Source organism: Hyaena hyaena, unplaced genomic scaffold (genome assembly GCF_003009895.1).
Source record: "Hyaena hyaena isolate Hyena2069 unplaced genomic scaffold, ASM300989v1 scaffold_563, whole genome shotgun sequence".
Taxonomy (NCBI): domain Eukaryota; kingdom Metazoa; phylum Chordata; class Mammalia; order Carnivora; family Hyaenidae; genus Hyaena; species Hyaena hyaena.
Window position 1 is genome coordinate 243,861 of NW_024081197.1, and position 21,984 is coordinate 265,844.

Here is a 21,984-nt window from a genome sequence, read left to right on the forward strand (position 1 = left end):
GACAAAGTACAGCATCCCTTCTTAATAAACACTCTAGAGAAAGTCGGGATAGAAGGAACCTACTTAAACATCATCAAAGCCATCTAAGAGAAGCCTTCAGCTAACATCATCCTCAACGGGAAAAACGGAGAGCTTTCCCCCTGAGATCAGGAACACGACAGGGATGTCCACTCTCACCACTGTTGTTTCACATAGTGCTGGAAGTCCTAGCATCAGCCATCAGACAACAAAAGGAAATCAAAGGCATCAGATTTGGCAAAGAGGAAGTCAAACTTTCACTCTTCGCAGATGACATGTTACTTTACTTCGAAAACCTGACAGACTCCACCAGAGGCCTACTAGAACTGATCCAAGAATTCAGCCAAGTTGCAGGGTACTGATCTCACAGTTCATAGGTTCAAGCCCCACGTTGGGCTCTGTGCTGACAACCCAGAGCCTGGAGCCTTCTTTGGATTTTCTGTCTCCCTCTCTCTCTCCCTCCCCAACTCACACTTTGTCTGTCTGTCTGTCTCTCTCTCAAAGATGATAAGCATCTGGAGCACCTGGGTGGCTCAGTCACTTAAGCATCCAGCTTTGGCTCAGTCATAATCTCATGGTTCATGGCTTCAATCCCCACGTCAGGCTCTGTGCTGACAGCTCAGAGTCTGTTGCCTGCTTTGGATTCTTTGTCTCCTTTTCTCTCTGCTCCTCCCCAACTCATGCTCTGTCTCCTATGCCTCTCAAAAATAAATAAACATTAAAAAAATTTAATGAATAAATATTTAAAATATATAATTTTATAATTGGCATAATGAATAAACATTAAATATATATGTATTTATTAGAGAGAGAGAATAACTGGTAAGTCCATTTATTGATTCATTTATTAGTTGCTGTCCTGAAATTATCTCTAAAAGTAGATTTTAAGTGCATTGGTGTAAGGTAGTCTTGGTTTTAGTTTTGTTGTTTGGTGATCAGTTTTGCAAGTGGAAAGTTATATTTTATGTCTGATGAATTCAGAGCTTTATAAATTGGATTTATTTAAAATGAATCATTTTCCTAAAGTGCTTAATTTTATATTCTTGAGACCACTTTTTTGTAGACAGTATATCATAGTGGATTCTATTTAAATACCAATTTCATTACTTTGTGAGTCATTGGGCAAGTTGGTTAATCTCTGTCAACTTCATTGTCTTGACTTAAGTATTATATAATAGCATCAATAGTACTTAATTTCCAGAGAGAGTTAATTATATTAAGTGAGATGATTGCAAAACATTTAGGACAGTTCCTGGTATATAATGATTATCTGATACGCTTCAGCTATTATTAGATATTTATTTTTCATTGTTTTATCCAATCAGTAATGTAATTATAAATACTGTTAGCCAGAAGTAACTCAGTTGACATTTATTAGGAATTTTCCATGAAGTAATTTAAGTTCAATAGCACTAATATGATTTATATTTAATAGCTACCTAAAATATAAGTAAGAAATAAACATGGTCAGTTCCTATACTGAAGTAGCTTTGTTCCTAAAAATGTATGTTTTTTACATAAGTCAGGTGTTTTCTATTCATACTTAGTGCTTAATTAGTAGGATATTAAAAGTCTCTTTTTCTGTTTCAGAAAGTCTATCCTAAAATCTTTTCCTATGAGTAGTCAACATATTGAAACTTACTTGATGTCAACAGCATATTCAATAAACTTGTTATTTTTATCCTTTGCAACTACAATTTCTGAAAAAATTAATAACTATTATACTATCTTGAGACAAATCTTTGAATTTATTATGTTTAGTGGCTACATAATACATACTTCTAATGTTTAAGGAATGATCAAGGCATTGAAGTTTTGATACATTTTCATAGAAAAGCCAATCAGGGATACTTCTTTAACTCTATAAATTCAGGAAATTATAAATATAACTATATTCTACTTAATACTGTAGTTCTTCTTAGGTTATTTATTAAGATGATAAAGTACTTTTTCATGAAATATCAATCATTTGAGTATGAAATACAATTTTTCCAAATAAAGTAGTAATGACTCCCACTCTATACCCTGTCCTTTAGTGATATTTTTCCTCTTCACTCTCTTCCACATGTATTTTATTAGTAATAAAGGACTTTTTTAGCACCTACCCCTTAGATTCATTTTTAGATGCACAAGAGTTAGTACTGATTTTACCAAATTTGGATTTCTTTTATAATATTTTTATTCTTTATGGTCTATGAAAAGTGTTTATTAATTTAATTTCTATTTTAGGCAAGCCAAGTTAGATCTGAGAGTTGCAGCAGCAAAAGTGGAAGAGTTAACCAATGTAACTGAAGATCTTCATGGACAGATGCAAAAGAAGGTATTTTCCTATTTTGGGGGCAACTGGAAGCCTATGGCTTAGTTTTCTATGAATTTTATTATTAAGCTATTTTGGATTAGGTATTAAAGAGAGTTGTTGAAAAATGAATTAAAAATCATTTTGTTGCCCTAAGTATAAAATATGAAATTAGGAGGCTAAATTATAATTTTGGAGGTAACTTCTTTCCATCTACTTTATCCTGAGTTAATAAAACATTGTAATAATTCCTAAATACATCATCAGTAAGACATATTAATACAAGATCAAGTTTGATTAATTGGGAATATGTAAATGATGATAAGCATTAACACTACATTTTGTGTTATTTATAGAAATAAGAGATTGGTTTTTTATGTGTAATAAGAACATTTCACGATAGTCCAGAAAATGTCAGGCTTTAAATTTAGATAGGCCTAATTATTAAAAAATTCTAGCTCTTGTACTTACTAGCTGTGTAACTTCTCTAAGCCTTATTTCCTAATCTATAAAAGTTGATTACATATTTCTAGTAATGGTACATTCATCAGAGATTTATGCAAAACTTCCCACAGATAACATTTATAAACATGGGAAACATTCTTTAAAACACCAGAACATGCGCCAAAACAGAAAGACACTGAAAGAGGTATGATTTGTGAGTTTTTAAATTTCTGACCTGAGAGTTTCACCAACCCACATAGATGTGGCTTCAGAAATCAACAGCCTTATTTATATTAACTTAAATGGCCAAGATCAAAGTTTAAGGCTGGAAAAATAGTTCAAAATTTAAAGAACAAATATTACCAGCAAAAGAACCACAAAAAAGAGAGAGTCCTAAATTCTGAGTACAAACTCTAACTAAATCCATGGCTAACAGCCAATCTGTGCATAGAGGATTGGGAGAGGGAGACCAGTGAAAAAGTCAGAGACCTGCAAGAAATCTACTCTTGAAAGATAGAGCTATATGGAAGTAGATATTTGAGTTTGCTGTTATCTGTAATCGAGTACATTCCTGAAATATGTGTTATTCAAGCAACGGAGAGCTAAAGCCTTTATGTTTGAAGTATCAAAGGGGAGAGCCCAGAGCAGGCAAAACAGCTAGAAATTACAGGACAATCTATAATAGCACCAAAATCATGAAGAAATGAGCCCTTGGCTGCCCAAACTTGACAAATCCTCAAATTGAGCAGGTACGGGAGAATTTCCAGGAAGCCTCGTTAAAAAACCAGCAGTGGAAAGAAATAAGAAATTATCAGAGTTGGTAGCTCCTCCTACTGTAGGGGAAGCATTTCAGAGTTTGCACCTAGTCAAGATAATTGCCTGCTTGCACAAAAAAGCCAGTAATGCTCAACAAAATAGAATCCAAAGTAACTATAATGCATTATCTATATTATCCGGTTTTCAACCCAAAATTCCTAGACAGGAAAGTGTGACTGACAGAGCTGGGGTCAGGGAAACAGTCTATAGAAACTCTCTGTAAGCAAATCCAACTCTTAGATTTAGCAGGCAAAGGCTTCAAATAATCTGTTATAAATATGTTCAAAGAATTAAAGAAAATCTATATTTAAATTAGAGTAAAATAAGGTTTCAATGAAGAAGCAGAAAGAGAATTTTAACTGAGAAATAGAAAATAATTTTAAAAATGTAAATCCTGGAGTTTAGGGGTGTGAGGGTGGCTCAGTTGGTTAAGTGTCCAATTCTTGGTTTTGGCTCAGGTTATGATCTCATTCATGGTTTCATGAGTCTGAGCCCTGCATCAGGATCTGCACTGCCAGTATGGAGCCTGCTTGGGATCTCTGCCTCCCTCCTTGCTGCCCCTCCCTGCCTCACACTATCTCTGTCTCTCTCAAAATAAATAAATAAACTTAAAAAAAAAAAAAAGCATTCTGAAGTTCAAAAATATAGTAACCAAGGTAAAAATTTTATTAGATGGGCTCAAGAATAGACTGGGAAAAGCAGAAGAAATAACCAATGAACTTGAAGATAGATCAACAAAAAATTTGCCATTCAAAAACAGGGTTTAAAAGGTGGAAGAAAAATGAACAAGTCCTCAGAGATCTATGGGAAGATATGAAGCAAGCCAACAGTGTAACTGGGATTGCAGAAGGGAAGGAAACAGAAAAGAAATCTAAAGAAATAGTGGCTGAAAACATCTAAAATTTGGTGGTAAACAGGTAGGATAAATACAAAGAAAATTACTTCTAGTCACATCATGACAACACTGACAGCCAAATATAAAGCTAAAACTTGAAAGCAGCAAAAGAAAAATGGCACGAACTGGGGAACAGTGATAAGAGTAATGGCTACCCTCTCGTTAAGAAACCTGGAAGCTGAAGGGGTTCCAGATGGCAGAGTAGCACGGAAGTTCTCAGCTTGTCTCATTTCTGAAACGCAGGTAGATCAGCACCAAACCATTTTGCACATCTGAGAAACTGATCTGAGGATTAACACAACAGTCTGCATAACTTGAGCCATAGAACTCAGCAGGTATATGGTGCGGAGGGGTGGACTGAGGGAGAGAACAGCTGTGGAGGGTAGGGAGCTTTCTGCAGAGGACAGGGAAAGGGAAGGAGAGAGTGGCGTATAAGGAGAGTGCAGGAAAAGTACTCTCCCCCAAAAGTAACTGGAGAAAAGAGTGAAAACACTCACAAGGGACTGAACAAGAAATCTGTTCCCCAAAACCACTTATGGGAAGAAAGGAGAGGGTTTCAATACCACTAGGATTCTATAAACATTAGAGAGCAGAGTGAAATTCCAGAGCCCAGTGCTGGGCAGTGGTCTGGTGAAGAAAAAGGGAAAATTGCCAGGAGCACGCAATGGGGCCTGAGGGATCCATGTGCTACACAGAGAGAAGTGGTTCTGCTTGGAGAGCATTTGGTAGGGTCCATACAGTGTTCCCATAGGCAAAGGTCCCAGCGGACCCTGGAGAGTAAATATGTTTGCTGGTATTGAGACAAAGATGCCAGAGTGTGGTGAAACCTGGTACCGGCTATGTGTTTGAATTGACACAATCTCAGAATCTCTCCTGCTGCACAAACACATAATCATTATTTGGGGCAAGCTGGTGCCCGGCCATTGCTCAGCGAGACCCTGCCCTAGAGAGTCAAAGCAGGTCCAATCCCTAGGGTTGTCTGAAGTGAGGGATTTTGAAACACAGCCACATCTGAGATAAAACTATTGAGGGAGGTGCCACCTGGCACGCTGGTGATTTGGACACAAACAGGGTAAAGGCAGGGAGTAGACAGAGGCATGAGAGAAAGGAGGGGTGCTTGATTGCAGGTTGGTGAGAATGCAGAGTTCCTGTGCCAGAGACTAGGAAGCTACCTTTCCCATGTACATGTACATGCATATGTGCATGCTAGCCACACTGATGCACCTCAGTAAGCTAAGCAGCGCCACTTAGTGGAAAATAGAGCCATTACACCAAGCCCCACCCAACTGCGCCCTCCAAGCACATCCCCTAGAAGACCAACACAAGTCTCTGCCTGCTTAGTATATTGATTATAGAGTGCTTCGTAGTTTGAGTTCTTGAGGAAACTAGATGTAACTTCATTTGGATTTTCATTCTGTTTTCTAGTTCATTTACTTGCTTTTTTTCTTCTGTGTTTATTTTTTTTCTTTTTATTTCTCCTTTTCTTGGAAAAATTTATTTTTATTTTCTTCCAAAAATTTTTTAATTTTTTTTTTACTTTTTTATTGCAAATTTTTTATTCTATTTCAATTTATCTCATTTCATTCTATTTATATTTTTCTAGTTTTTAAATTTTATCTTTTTTTTCTTTTCTTTCTATCCTTTTTTTTTCCTCTAGTCTATCAAGCTTCTTTCAAGAAGCAAACCAGGCACACCTAGGATCCAGCTTCCTTTATTTAACTTTTTTTTAATTTTCAAATTTAATTTTTTATTTCATTAATTTGTTTTTTCCTCCAAAATGACCAAATGGAGGAATTCACTTCAAAAGAAAGAACAGGAAGAAATGATATCCAGGGGCTTAATGAATACAGATATATTCAGTCATCATCATCCAAGATGTCTGAATTACAATTTAGAATGACAATAATAAGAATACTTGCTGGGTTGTAAAAAGCATTGAATCCTGTTTACAAAGAAAAAAAAGAAGTAAAATCTATTCATGGCCAAAATTAAAAATGCTATAACCAAGATGCAGTCTCTAATGGATGCCACAGAGGCAAGGATGAACAAAGCAGAGCAGTGAATCAGTGATACAGAAGACAAAATTATGGAAAACAATGAAGCAGAAATATAGAGGGGAACAAAGGTAAGAGAGCATGATACAAGCCTTCAAGAAATTAGTGACTTATTAAAAAGGAGTTAACATCCGAATCATAGCAGTCCCAGAAGATGAAGAGAGAGAAAAAGGGGCAAAGGGTGATGTAAGCAAATTATACTGGAAAATGTTTCTAATCTGGGATAGGACATAGACATTGAAATTCAAGAAGCACTGAAAACTCCCATTAGATTCAACAAAAACCAACCATCACTGAGGCATATCTTAGTCAAATTCATAAGATACACAGACAAGGAAAAAGTTATGAAAGCAGCAAGGGAAAAAAAGTGCTTTACCTATAATGGAAGACAGATTAGGTTCACAGCAGACCTATCCACAGAAACTTGGCAGGCCAGAAAGAAGTGGCAGGGTGTATTCAATGTGCTAAATCAGTAAATTATGCAGCAAAGAAATCTTTATCCAAAAAGCTGTCATTCAAAATAGAAGGAGGGATAAAGAATTTCCCAGGCAAAAACTGAAGGAGTTCATGACCACTAAACCACTCTTGCAGGAAATTTTAAGGGGGACTCTTTGAGTGGAAAAAGATGAAACAAAACAAAAAAGACCAAAAACAACAAAGACTATAAAAGATCAGAGAACATCCAGAAACTCAGGCAACATAATGGCACTAAATTCATATTTTTTTGTACTTACTCTTAATGTCAGTGGACTAAATGCTCCAACTAAAAGACATAGAGTATCAGAATGGGCAAAAAAACAAGACCCATCTATCTGCTGCCTATAAGGGACCAGTATTAGACTTAAATTGAAAGTGAGGGGATGGTGAACCATCTGTCATGCTAATGGTCACCAAAAGAAAGCTGGATTAGCCATACTTGTATCAGACAAACTAGATTTTAAAATAAAGACTGTAACAAGAGATGAAGAAGAGCATTATATCATAAGTAAGGGGTCTATCCACCAAGATCTAACAATTGTAAAAATTTATGCTCCAAACATAGAAAATCCAAATATATAAACCAGTTCATCACAAACATAAAGAAACTCATTGAAAATACCATAAATAGTAGGGGACTTTAACACCCTATTTGCAGCAATGGACAAATCATTCAAGCAGATCAACAAGGAGACAATGGCTTTGAATGACACCCTGGACCGGATGGACTTAACAGATATATTTAGAACATTACATCCTAAAGCAGAAGAATGCACATTCTTCTCGACTACACATGGAACATTCTCCAGACTAGACCACATACTGGGACACAAATCACCTCTCAACAAGTACAAAAAGATCAGGTGTATACCTTGCATATTTTCAGACCCTAACACTATGAAAATTGAAATAAGCCACAAGAAAAAATTTGGAAAGACCATGAATATTTGGAGATTAAAGAAATCCTACTATAGAATGAATGGATTAACCAAGAAATTGAAGAGGAAATTAAAAAGTACATGGAGTCCAATGAAAATGAAAGCACTACAGCCCAAAACCCTGGGACTCAGCATAGGCAGTCATAGAGAGAAGTATATAGCAATCCAGGCCTTCCTAAAAAAAGGAAGAAGGGTCTCAAATACACAACCTAACCTTACACATTAAAGACCTGGAGAAAGAACAGCAAACAGAGCCCGAAACCAGCAAAAAAAAGAGGAATGATAAAGATTCGAGCAGAATTCAGTGATATCGAAATCAAAGAAACAGAACAGATTAGTGAAACCAGGAGCTGGTTCTTTGAAAGAATTAACAAAATTATAACCCCCTAACTGGATTGATGAAAAAGAAAAAGCAAAGGACCTAAATAAAATCACAATTGAAAGAGGAGAGATCACAACCAATACCACAGAAATATAAACAATAATAGAATATTATGAGCAGTTATATGCCAACAAAATGGTCAATCTGGAAGAAATGGACAAAGTCTAGAAACATACAACTACCAAAACTGAAACAGGAAGAAATAGAAAATTTGAACAGACCCATAACCAGTAAAGAAATCAAATCAGTAGTAAAAAATCTCCCAATAAACAAGAGTCCGGGGCTGGATGGCTTTCAAGGGGAATTCTACCAAACATTTATTTTTTTTACGTAAGAAAATTTCTTTATGTTATTTATATATATACATATATTTTTTTTAATGTTTTATTTATTTCTGAGAGAGAGACAGTGTGAACAGGGGAGGGTCAGAGAGAGAGAGAGAGGCACGGAATCCAAAACAGGCTCCACACTCTGAGCTAGCTGTCAGCACAGAGCCTGATGCAGGGCTTGAACCCACAAACTGTGAGATCATGACCTCAGCTGAAGTCGGGCCCTTAACTGACTGAGCCACCCAGGTGCCCCTATTTTTTTTTAATGTTTGTTTATTTTAGAGAGAGACACAGCATGTGAGTGGGGAGGGTCAGAGAGAGAGGGAAACACAGAATCCAAAGCAGGCTCCAGGCTTTGAGCTATCAGCACAGAGCCTGACTTGAAGCTCGAACCCATGAACTGTGAGATCATGACCTGAGCTGAAGTCCGCCATTTAGCCAACTGAGCCACCCAGGCACTCCTCTACTAAACATTTAAAGAAGAGGTAACACCTATTCTTTTAATTTTTTTTTTAAGGTTTTTTTTTTAATTTATTTCTAGAGAGAGAGAGTGAGCAGGGGAGGGTCAGAGAGAGAGGGAGTCACAGACTGAAACAGGCTCCAGGCTCAGAGCAGGCAGACAGCACAGAGCACAAAGCAGGGCTAGAACCCACGAACCAAAAGATCATGACCTAAGCGAAAGTCGGACGCTTAACCGACTAAGCCACCCAGGCGCCCCAACACCTATTCTTTTAAAGCAGTTCCCAAATATAGAAATGGGAAGAAAACTTCCAAACTCATTCTACAAGACCAACATTACCTTGATTCCAAAACCAGACAAAGATCTCACTAAAAAGAACTACAAACCAATTCCCCTGATAAACATGGATGCAAGAATTCTCAACAAGATACTAGCAAACTGGATCGAAACGATACATTAAAAAAATTATTCACAACGACCAAGTGGGATTTATTTCTGGGATCCAGGGCTCATTCAGACTCTGCAAGCAATCAGTGTGCTAAATCACATTAAGAAAAGAAAGGATAAGAACCACAGGATACTCTCAATAGATGCAGAAAAGGTACTTGACAAAATGCAGCCTTGTTTTTTGATAAAAACCCTCAAGAAAGTAGAGATAGAAGGATCATACCTAAAGATAATAAAAGCCACATACAAAAAACCCACCACTAATATTATATCATTGGGAAAAACTGAGACCTTTTGCCCGAGGTCAGAAACACAACAAGGATGTCCACTCTCCCCAATGTTATTCAACATATTGTTGGAAGTCCTAGCCTTGGCAATCAGCACAACATAATAAAAGGCATCCAAATTGATAGGGAGGAAGTCAAATTTCACTATTCATAGATGATGAGATACTCTACGTGGTAAATCCAAAAGACTCCACCAAAAAATGCTGGAACTGTTCCAGGAATTCAGCAGAGTCACAGGATATAAGTTCAATATACAGAAATTGGTTCTATGAAGCAGCAGAATGAGAAGTCAAGGGATTGATCCCATTTACAATTGCATGAAAAACTGTAAAATACCTAGGAATACACCTAATCAAAGAGGTGAAAAATCTATGCACTGAAAACTATAAAAAGCTTATGAAAGAAATGGAAGAAGACACAGAACACTGGAAAAACATTCCATGCTCGTGGATTAAAACAAATAATGTTACAATGTCAATTCTGTCCAAAGCAATCTGTACATTCAAGGCAAGCCCTTTCAAAATAACACCAGCATTCTTCCCAGAGCTGGAACAAACAATCCAAAAATTTGTATGGAATCAAAAAAGACCTCAAATAGCCAAAGGAGTCCTGAGAAAGAAAACCAAAGCTGGAGGGAACATCATTCCGGACTTCAAGCTGTATTACAAAGCTGTAATCATCAAGACAGTATGGTACTAGCACAAAAACAGACACTCAGATCAATGGAATAGAATAGAGAAGCCAGAAATGGACCCACAAATGTATGACCAACTAATCTTTGACAAAGCAGGAAAGAATATCCAATGGAAAAAACACAGTCTCTTCAACAAACAGTGTTGGGAAAACTGGACAGCGACATGCAGAAGAATGAAATTGGACCACTTTCTTATACCACACACAAACATAAATTCAAAATGGATGAAAGAACTACATGTAAGACAGGAAGCCATCAAAATTCTAAAGGAGAAAGCAGGCAGCAACCTCTTTGACCTTGGCCACAGCAACTTCTTACTCAACACGTCTCCAGAGGCAAGAGAAATAAAAGCAAAAATGAACTGTTGGGACCTCATCAAGATAAAAAGCTGCAATCAGCAAAACTAAAAGGCAATTGATGGAGTGTGAGAAGATATTTGCAAAGTGCATACCAGATAAAGGGCTAGTTTCCAAAATCTATAAAGAACTTCTCAAACTCAACACCCAAAAAGCAAACAATCCAGTGAAGAAATGGTCAAAAGACATGAACAGACACTTTTCCAAAGAAGACATCCAGATGGCTAACAGATACATGAAAAGATGCTCAGCATCACTCATCAGGGAAATACAAATCAAAAACCACAATGAGATACCACCTCACACCAGTCAGAATGGCTAAAATTAACAATTCAGGCCACAACAGATGTTGGCGAGGATGTGGAGAAAGAGGAACCCTTTGGCACTACTGGTGGGAATGCAACCTGGTGCAGCCCTTCTGGAAAACAGTATGGAGTTTCCTCCAAAAAATTAAAAATAGAACTACCCTATGACTCAGTAGTTGTACTACTAGGTATTTGTATCCAAAGGCTACAAAAATGCTTATTCGAAAGGGCACATGCACCCCAATGTTTATAGCAGCACTATGGACAATGCCAAAGTATGGAAAGAAGCCAAATATGCATCAACTGATGATGAATAAAGAAGATATGGTATATATAGACAATGGAATATTACTCAGCAACCAAAAAGAACGAAATCTTGCCATCTGTATCAGCGTGGATGGAACTAGAGTATATTATTCTAAGCAAAATTAGTCAGAGAAAGACAAATATCATGTGACTTCAATCATACATGGAATTTAAGATACAAAACAGATGAACATAAGGAAAGGGAAGCAAAACGAATATAAAAACAGAGGGAGACAAACCATACAAGACTCTTAAATACAGAGAACAAACAGGGTTGCTGGAGGGGTATTGGGAGAGAGGAAGGGCTAAATGGGCGGGGAACATTAAGTAGGACACATGTTGGGTTGAGTATTGGGTGTTACATGTAAGTGATGCATCACTGAATTCTATTCCTGAAATCATTATATTTTAACTAACTTGGATGTAAATCTAAAAAACCAGTAATAAAAAAAATTGGAAGCAGAAAACATTGGAATAATATGTGTGAAGTGCTAGACAAAAAAAAAAAAAAAAAATGCTCTGTACGAATCCTAGGTCCAGTGAAGCTGTACTCAAAAATAAAGGCATTTTCAGATCAACAAACCCCAGAGAATTTGTCACTAGCAGAGTATTCTTCAAAGCATGCTGAAGGTAATTCTCTATGCTAAAGGGAAATGACACCAGATGACAACTCAAATACAGGAAGAAAATAAGAGCAATAATCATTATAAATATGAGATAATATATGTATATATTTTTCTTTTCTCTAATACTTTAAAAAAACTTGATTGCTTTAAAGCAGAAGTGAGCAGTGTGTGTGATGGATTTATAAAGTGCACAATGTAATATAAAAAGGATGGTACATGGAAATAAATACATTGCTGCAAGGTTCCAGTGTTTTTTATACGTTAAACATTTACTCTGAATAAATTGGGATAAGTTAAAGATGCATATTATATCCTCCAAAGCAGCTACTAAGAAATAATTCAAAGAGATATAGCTAAAAGCCAGTAGAATTAAAATGCTATGTAAGAAATGTTCAATACAACAGAAAGCAAGAAAGTACAAACAAGATTTTTTTTAAGGTGGTGCAAATCTAACCGATTTATTTCAGAACATTGCTATGTCAGAGAAGAAGTATTCTGTGATTATAATGGGATGCTGTATACCCAAATTAAAAGAGCATTTTCTAAAGGCAGATTATCTGCATACAATACAACCCCTGCTTTGTTTTGTTAGACTTACACTACAGAAATAGTTCGAAATATTGGCAAAATTTATATGCAATGATTTTTGTTATTGTTTTTCTAATATAAAATTAATAGTGAAGTTCTATTCCCCTTTTTTATTTAGTATATGCATTATTTGTTTCTAAACTGTTATTGCTTATTTTCTTTTTTACTTAAAACTTCAGCTTTATTGTTTTTCTAGTTATAAAAGTAGTGCATGCTATTCATAAAAAGGCAAATACCATAGAAATATACAAAGAAAAGCACAATGTGTATACAAAATATGCAACAAAGAGATATGCAAAATTACCTTGCAGTCAAATCCTTAGGAAGTAATAACTCTTAACAGATTGTTTATAGCTTAAAGACCTTTTTTCTGCGTGTGTGTGTATATGTCTGTGTGTATGCATGTGTATATACTTAAAATTTTTTTAATGTAAAATGAGTCATACCATAAATACTATGCTACAGAATTTTTTTAGTGAAACATATTTCATGGACACCTCTCATACTTAGATATCTAGCTCTATTTTTAAGGACTTGTTTAGATATGCTGTAATCGATATCCCTTCTTTAATGTTTATTTTTAAAAGACAGAGCTTGAGTCGGGGAGGGGCAGAGAGAGAGGGAGACACAGAATCTGAAGCCGACTCCAGGCTCTGAGCTGTCAGCACAAAGCCCTATATGGGGCTCAAACTCATAATGCAAGATCATGACCTGAGCTGAAGTTGGTCAGTTAACTGACTGAGCCACTCAGGTGCCCCTGATATCCCTTCTTTAAACTTATATAATAAATTCTAGAAGTATAATACCTTTATAGACTGAATTATTTTATGTTGTATAATTATGTTGTATAATATATATTTTCATATAATCAGGATTCCACTTTCTTTATTTTCTAGGAGGAGGACATGCTGTCTGCCCAGGGAAGAGAGGAAGCATCAGATAGACGTTTACAGCAGTTACAATCTAGTATAAAACAGTTAGAAAAAAGGTATATTGTTAAATATATCTAGCTTTCTCTATCACCTTCAATAGATATTCCACATTAGAATTTCAGTTTATGATATTTTCTTTTTTTTTAATCTTTATCTTTTTTAACAGTGTTTATTTACTTTGATAAGGGGTATGGAGGGGCAGAGGGAGAGGGAGACAGAGAATCCCAAGCAGGCTCCAAGCAATGGTCAGCAAAGGGCTCAATGCAGGGCTCAAGACAGGGCTCGAACCCACAAACCATGAGATCATGAGCTGAGCTAAAACCAAGAGTCCAATGCTCAGCCAACTGAACCACCCAGGTGCCCCAGTTTATAATATTTTCTAGATATTTATTTTATAAGTGCTAAACAAAGAATAATCATAGGTTTAAAATATGATTCACTGGACATTATTTATTTTAAAAAATCATGGTCAAAACATTGGTATATTTTGAGTGTATATTCAGAGACTATTTCTGTTTTACCTTTTCCCCAAAGTAGTCAGTCATTGTCAACTTAAGTGAATCCCCAAATCAAAACTGTTCTTTCCATCTTAAAGCAGAAAAAGTTGAGTAAAAATTATATAGAAAAACTAATTGGTAGAACCTACTTATTAGTAGATACACAAGAGAAAAAGTACTCAAGAAGTCATTACAGGTGTTTGCCCTGGAATCTTCTGGAACAATAACTTCAGTTATCTTTGAAGATCTAGACTACTTTTTAAATATATTCTTTAGATTGTTTTTAGTTGCTATCATAATGTAAATGTTCACTCAGAAATTTTTTTGTTGTTTTTGTTATTTTCTAGTCCTTGTTGGATATTTCCTTAAGAGACTTGAAAATTGTTATTTGTAATCAATTAAAGATACAGTGACCACAGCCCATAAATTCATTTTATGGTTTTTAGATGAAAAATCTACTCTGAGTGAAATCTCATAGTCTGTTGACGTTAGCACATTAAAAATTGAGATCTCTGTTCTGGTCCTAGATCCATGGTTAATTTATTGTTTGTTCAGAAGAGAAAGTAGTATGTTTAACCTTTTGTTTCCTGTGCTTCAAAATAGTAATAAAAATAATTTATTTTTCTCATAGCAGGTTGATAACTAGTTGATTTTAACTACTAACTTGAAATAATTTTTAAGTACGAGGGTCTTGGGTTTTTGTTTTTCAGTTATCTAAACTTTTCAGCAGTTGATTGATTGAGTTTATTGTACTACTACTTTCCTGAACTTCTTTGTGTTAACCTTAGAGAAAAAAATCACTGATTGTAGATTTTCATATCTGTTATCTTAGTGGCTATTCTATGCTATGAAAAATCCTAGAGACTTGAGACAGTGAACTCTGAATAGTGAATATCAATTCCTTGTGATTCTGATAGTAATGAATCATAAAGAACCAAGCCTTTTTTGTTTTTTGTGTTTTCTTCAATTTTGTTTTTTCATTCAGCAGTGCTTTTAGTTGTCTTTTTAATGTTGAGGTTTTGGGGGGTTTTGTTACTCTTGTTTTATTTTATTTTGCTTTTAGTATAAAGTTGTAATATGATCTAACCAAATAGATCTGTAAGAAGAGATCACTACATATGTTAGAAAATCTAAGGATGTTTTTTAAAGTCCGATATTCAGTTAGCCACCTGAAAAGGAAATTTTTACAGTGGCTGCCTTTAAGAGCTATTAAGCTTATATTATTACTGTTATGATAAAAACAATTATATAGTTTAAAGTTTAAAAAATCTCTTGTAGTTTTATATAGGAGAAAGCAGAGCTATTAATATGTTTCTTTTTTTAATTTTTTATGTTTTTAATTTCTGAGAGAGAGAGGCAGAGTGAGCAGGGGAGGGTCAGAGTGAGAGACACACACACACATAGAATCAGAATCAGACTTCAGGCTCTGAGCTGGCTGTCAGCACAGAGCCTGATGCGGGGCTCGAACCCACGAACCGTGAGATCATGACCTGAGCCAAAGTTGGACACTTAACCGACTGAGCCACCCAGGCGCCCCCATTTGATATGTGTTTCTAAGTTACATTCAGCCAATATGTTTTAGGTGTAAATATCTTATTTAATGGAACTGACAGTTAGAAAAGCTATATTTTGGGGTCACTAGGGTGACTCAGTCAGTTAAGCGTCTGTTCACTTCAGCTCAGGTTATGATCTCACAGTTTGTAAGATCAAGCCCCGTGTTGGCCTCTGTGCTGACAGTATGGAGCCTGCTTGGAATTCCCTCTCTCTCTCTCTCTCTCTCTTCCCCCCGCCTCTCTAAATAAATAAATAAATTTTTAAAAAGAAAGAAAGAAAAGCTGTGGTTTTAATTGTCATCTTTGTTCTGTAAAATCAAAGACATTTTTTTGCTTCAATGGATGCTTGTTATTGGCATTATTAAAATTATTATTTATTTTTAAAAGTATTATTTGTGATTCTTTCAAATGCCACAAGCATCTAAAAAACATTAAGATATTTCCTTTGTCTTTTAAAGAATGGATTCCCTCCATTCCCCTATTTAGATGATTCATAGATCCTGGGAATTAATTACCTCCAGGGAATGACAGTTCTCTCTGGAAAGATTTTGCTGGTTTGTATATGCTCAGCTTGAATAAGGCAGAAGTTAAATGAGTGGGATTGCTAAGTTACCTCTTCATATTTTTAAAGTAGATATTTCTTTTAAAATGAGAATATGCAAATAGGACTATGAAATCTTCGGTTAGGTGACTTTTGGAAAGTGACTCTCATTCCAATCATTGTTCAGCTTTTTATTTGTTATCCCTACTCTAAGCATAATAGAATACATAAATTCTTTAATTAAAGATATTGAAATATGGTCTTGATTTTTAAGTGGAATAGAAGCCCATGAATTGGAAATTAGTAAATATGTTGGATAAAATATGGAGAGCCTTGAAGATAAAGTCAAATTTGGATTTCATGTGATGTATTACAGATTCTTGAGTCAGGACTACATGATGAAATTAATATTTTATGAAGATTAATTTAATGGTATTTTCAAGGTAAGGGTATTTGGGGACAGGAATATAAATTGTTAGAGTAGAAAGATTTTGAGATTTACAGACAGAATTGCTTTCATTTCTGGTTGTAGTATATTCTGTCTTTGTACCTTGGAGAAGTTAACCAGCCTCATTTAGCTGCAGTTTCTTTAGGATTAAATGAGATAAGAATATGTAGAGGACCTAGCACCATGTTTATTATTTTACTTTCTCAAATCTTCCCCTTCTTTTAAACTAAAGTTAACTTCTTTCTAGAAAATTCACAATTCTTTTCACTTGCAACCTTTATCTTCTATAAGATTTAGTATTTAATAGAGTGAACAAGTATTTGAAGGAGGAACAAGTATTTATAGTCTACTTATAAGACTAACAAATGATGATAATTATTCTCAACAGTAAAAATGGTTTTTGGATCTTAATTGTTTTAATGGTCTTAATGAAATAGAACAAGGTAGAGAAAAATTCTATAATAAGCTGTCTCAAAGAATAAAGCAGTCTTCAGTGTTACAAAGAATAAAACTCTTAAATCTTCCAAATTACAGCTCTTTGGTTTATTATGAAATGTTTATAAATCAATATGAATATTTTAATATTGCTATTGACCAAATAAAATTATTTAATTATTATATTATTTCTGTAAGGCAGGTTTTATACATTAAATAGTTATAAGTTGGCTTTATACATTTTTAACTTTATTTTTATCAAAGGAAATATGTATGTATTATTTCAAAATTGTATAGTACCACAAGCATTATAATGAAAAATAGAGTCTTGTTAATTATCTCATTTCTTCACATAGTAAGTTTTCTATGTACTTTATACTAATTCTTGGTCAAATATTCTTACCAAAGCTCTAAAATGACTCTCAATCTGGTCAACCACATGAGGTCATTGTAATCACATCCTTTTCTTGAAGAAATACATTGATGCCCTCCATCCCCTGCCTCAAACTGTTCACTAGGACTGATGCAAAGTCTCATTTTAAAACTTTAATTCACTATGTCCTGGGATTTCCTTCTTGCCATTCCTTTGTTAGAGCCTGTCTTTTGCATCCCCATGGCTGCTGCTTTCTTTGTTAACCTCCCCCCACCCCCATTTTGATGGATACCATTCTCCATCAGCTTCCTGAGTATACATGGGATACATTTATTAAGATGTTGCTTATTTAGAAATATTTTTATCCTGCTTCAAAGGTATTTCATAGTTGTTTGAGTAATGAATCATAGATTGGAAATCCAAGGTTTTAAATCATTTTTCCTTAGAATGTTGACATCTTCTTTATAGTATCTAGTCTTTGGCTGTAGGAAAAATTTCCTATGTCATTCAAAATTCCAGTATTTTCTTTTTGACTTTCCTTTTCCCTCTGAAGAATTTTAGGATCATCTACCCCCCACCACCACCATAATCAGTGTTCTAAAATTGCACCGTGTGCATATTCAGTGAGAATTTCTTTTCATGCATCTTACTGGAGACACTTGAGTCTAGAAATTCACGTCCTTCGGTAAAAGCAATTTTTATAGGTTTTTTCATTTGATAGTTTTATTCATTCTTTTCCTCTGTTCTTTTTTCTTGAACTTAATATGAGTTTTATATTGGACCTTATGGGTCGATTGCCTAATTTTCTTATCTTTTCCCTCTTATTTTACATTCCTCCATTTATTTTCTCCTTTCTTGGAGGTTTCTTTAAATTTTCTTCTAATTAGACATCCGTTGACTTTTTTTTTAATTAATTTATTTTGAGAGAGAGAGAGAGAGAATGAGTAAGCAGGGGAGGGGCAGGGAGAAAGGGAGAGAGAGAATCCCAAGTAGACTCCATGCTCTCAGCACAGAGCCCACTGCAGGGCTCAAACTCAGGAACATGGGCTCATGACCTGAGCTGAAACCAGGAGTTGGACACATAACTGACTGAGCCGTCCAAATGTACCATCTGTTGAATATTTTATTTTAGCTATCATAAATTTTATTTTAAAGAGTGGTTTCTTCTGTTTCTTTTTCTGTAGTAGCTTATTTTTATTTAATAGATATTATATCTTAGCTCAGTGTATTAAATATGTAAAATAAGGTTTTCTTCTGCTATCTGCATTATCTCTCTTCTCTCTACATTCCTTTTTTTCTATTTGCCCATCAGTCTTTCTTCAAATGCTTACTGATCTTTTCTATCTGTTGATATTTAAGAATAAGACAACAAAGCATTTGCTTGAGCAGCACATATAGTAAAAATTGGAATACAGAAAATTAGGGTGTCCCACATGGAGATTTGTGAAGCATTCCATATTTTTAAACACCAAACTCATCGAGAACAGAATTGTGTTTGCCAGGGAGGGAGTATAAATGGGGGATGATAATCAAAAGATACAAATCTCTAGTTATAAAAGAAAAGAAGTCATGGGATGTAATGTACAACATGGTGATTATAGTTAATAATACTGTGTTGTATATTTGAAAGTTGCTAAGAAAATAGATCTCAAAAGTTTTCATAGGAAAAAATTGTAGCTGAATGTGGTGGTGTATATTAACTAAATTTACTATGGTGGACATTTTCCAATGTATACAAATACCAAATCATTATGTTGTACACTTGAAACTACCACAGTGTTATATATCAAATATATCTCAGTTTAAAAAAAATTAAAGACTAAGACACCAAAAAACAGATAAGAAGCTAAGTGGGCAGAAGTGGATTGAGATCTGCAAGACTTTACTGTATTATGTTTAGTCAGTAAGCTAGCATTTTCCTTAGGCAGTCCCCATATATGAGAATCTTTCTTGAACCAGTTTTCCCAGGGTAGGATTCATTAATCTTCTGTTGTGGGCTGAGTAGAAATGCACAAGCCTGAGTGTATTCCATAGTTGAAGAAGGGGTCTGGGAGTACTGATGTTCAGTATTCAAACTTTCATTCAATACCCTAGATTTTGGTATGTCTTCTGACCTCCAGTTTAATTGAAATGACAGCCCCCTGCTGTGTAGTTTTAGATACATAGATCTGTGGGTTGGATCTGTACAATTTAAGTGGAAGTTTCTATTTGGCAGTATAGTGTATTTACTAGGAAGACTGACTTTGGACCTAGACAGAGTTCAAACTCCAGCTTCACCAGTAACTAGATAAATAACCTTGGGTGTGCTGATTATCCTCTCTGTAGTTTTCTGTCTTCATCTATAAAATAATTGTAATGATATAACCTATCTAATATCTTTTATGTAATATAACCTTGTTTCCTATCTCATAAATTAATGATATAAGCTATCTCATAGCATTGTTGAAGATACTGAGGATTATATTTTCCTTAACGTAAAGTACATAGCACAAAGAATGTTATTACAAGTTTTTGCTATTATCCTTGTTGTTACCATTATTACGAAGATGGAACTTGACCCAATTTTAGCAAGTTAAAAGGATTCCTACAAGGTTTGGCTATAGCACATGTAAAGTACCTTTATTAGAGTAAGAATAGTAATAACACACCTTTTATGTTATAACATTGTGGAAACCTATATATTTTGAAGCTGATGCTCTGACTCTGCTTTACTGTAATTCCACTGCACTCCTAACACCAGTATCACTTTACAGAGCCAAGTGGTTGCTTGGGCTGCTAGACTATTGAATGCATGTGATACTTTTGTTTGCAAGGCTTTTTCTGACATGTGTGTTTATGAAGCCTTGAGGTGAGTGTCAGAGAGACTTGACTGAGGATTGGAATGCACACGATCCTAAACAAAGCGTGCTCTTGAGAGATGAAATTGGCATATGCCCTTCATGAGTCACTTGCTCTGCTTGACCCTTAAGATACCATGGTAAAGCTAATGACTGAACTAATGCTAGTAAAGTGCCATGTGCTCTATTCCTCTTTGAGAGAGATAGGGACTGCTTCATTTTCTACCACCAGTGCTTTAACTAAAGTAAAATAGAATGAATAATGTCATATATATAAATCCTCACATTAAAATATGAGAAGACTGAATTCCAGTAAAAAGCAGAGACTTGCAGATTTTGATTGAAAAGCAAGGCCCACCAATATGTTATATTAGAAAATACCTAAAACAAAGGATAAATGAACTGGAACAAAGATCTCAAGGAAGGAAAGATGAAGAGGATTCGTTTTAAAATTTAAAATAAAGGTTTTAGGGGCCCTTGGGTGACTCAGTAGGTTAAGCACCCAACTCTTGATTTAGGGTCAGGTCATGATCTCACAGTTGTGAAATTGAGCCCCACATGGGGCTTCAGATTCTTTCTCCTTCTCTCTCTTTCATAAATAAGTAAATATATAAAAATAGTAAAGGTTTTAGTGGAGCATATTAGCAACTATAAATAACAAAGAAAGGAGGAATGAGTCTTAATATTACACTAGGTATGGCTTCATGGTAAAAAAGCAGTAAACAGAACAAAGAGGGACTTTACATAATGAAAAATGACACCATATTGAAAAAGATACATTAATAAACTTACATATAGTAAGTAGTAGGCTGGCTAAATATGTGATGCAAAAGCTAAGAAATTTGATGAAAGGGTGATTTGATACAATATAGTTATGATCATTATTTTGAGCCATCTGCATCTTATTTCCCTTCCATGTTTAGGTAATTCCCCAGATTATAGCTCTTTATGAGAGAATCAACTAATTCTGTGGTGAAGTTTTAGGCTTATTTCTTGCTACGAAGCTTCAAACTTGGATTTTCCAGCTCTCCCAGTAATTCTGTGAACTTACAGATATCGTTTTTAATAAACTTTTTTCTGCTTAAATTAGAGTTGGCTTCTACTACTGGCAGCTAAGAACCCTGATTAAAATTGTAGTAGACCTTAACTCACTTCATTCAGAATGAAGCAGACGGGCGCCTTGGTGGCTCAGTTCATTAAGTGTCTGACTTTGTTGGGCTCATTCTCATGGTCTGTGAGTTTGAGCCCCACGTCAGGCTCTATGCTGAGAGCTCAGAGGCTGAAATCTGCTTCAGATTCTGTATCTCCCTCCTTCTCTGTCCCTTCCTTCCTCCCCGTCTCTCTCTTTCTCAAAAATAAATATACATTTTTAAAAAGTTAAAAAAATGAATAAAGCAGATATACCAAACAATAGCAACAACAAAAAAGTTATTAAAAATAGATAAAAGGTAGGCAGAGTTCTCTCACTTCCCAGAATGAGAGAGTGTGAGGTGTGCTGGAGCAGGGAAGTTTTCTCCCAGTAGTTCTATGTGGGTAGTGGGCATGGGGATAGGATCGAGAATGCTTCTCCTGACACCGCTTAGAAAAAAAAGATGTCTGAAAATAACAAAGAGAAGTATAAATAGGAAAAGAAGAGTTGTCATACCAGAA

General features: G+C 35.2%; 1 protein-coding gene across 7 annotated transcripts in view; it reads left to right on the top strand.

Annotated features, from left to right (window-relative positions):
* SCLT1 (sodium channel and clathrin linker 1) overlaps nt 1-21,984 on the top strand; it is a 201,144-nt gene that overhangs the window by 96,786 nt on the left and 82,374 nt on the right. For all 7 annotated transcript variants that reach the window (XR_005532488.1, XR_005532487.1, XR_005532489.1 and 4 more), the window contains 2 exons: nt 2,248-2,338; nt 13,615-13,706. Coding sequence is in view for 4 of the 7 variants with exons in the window: in XM_039256271.1 (XP_039112202.1) it covers nt 2,248-2,338; nt 13,615-13,706 (183 nt within the window). In the remaining 3 variants the exon portion in view is untranslated. The remainder of the gene's footprint in view (nt 1-2,247; nt 2,339-13,614; nt 13,707-21,984) is intronic.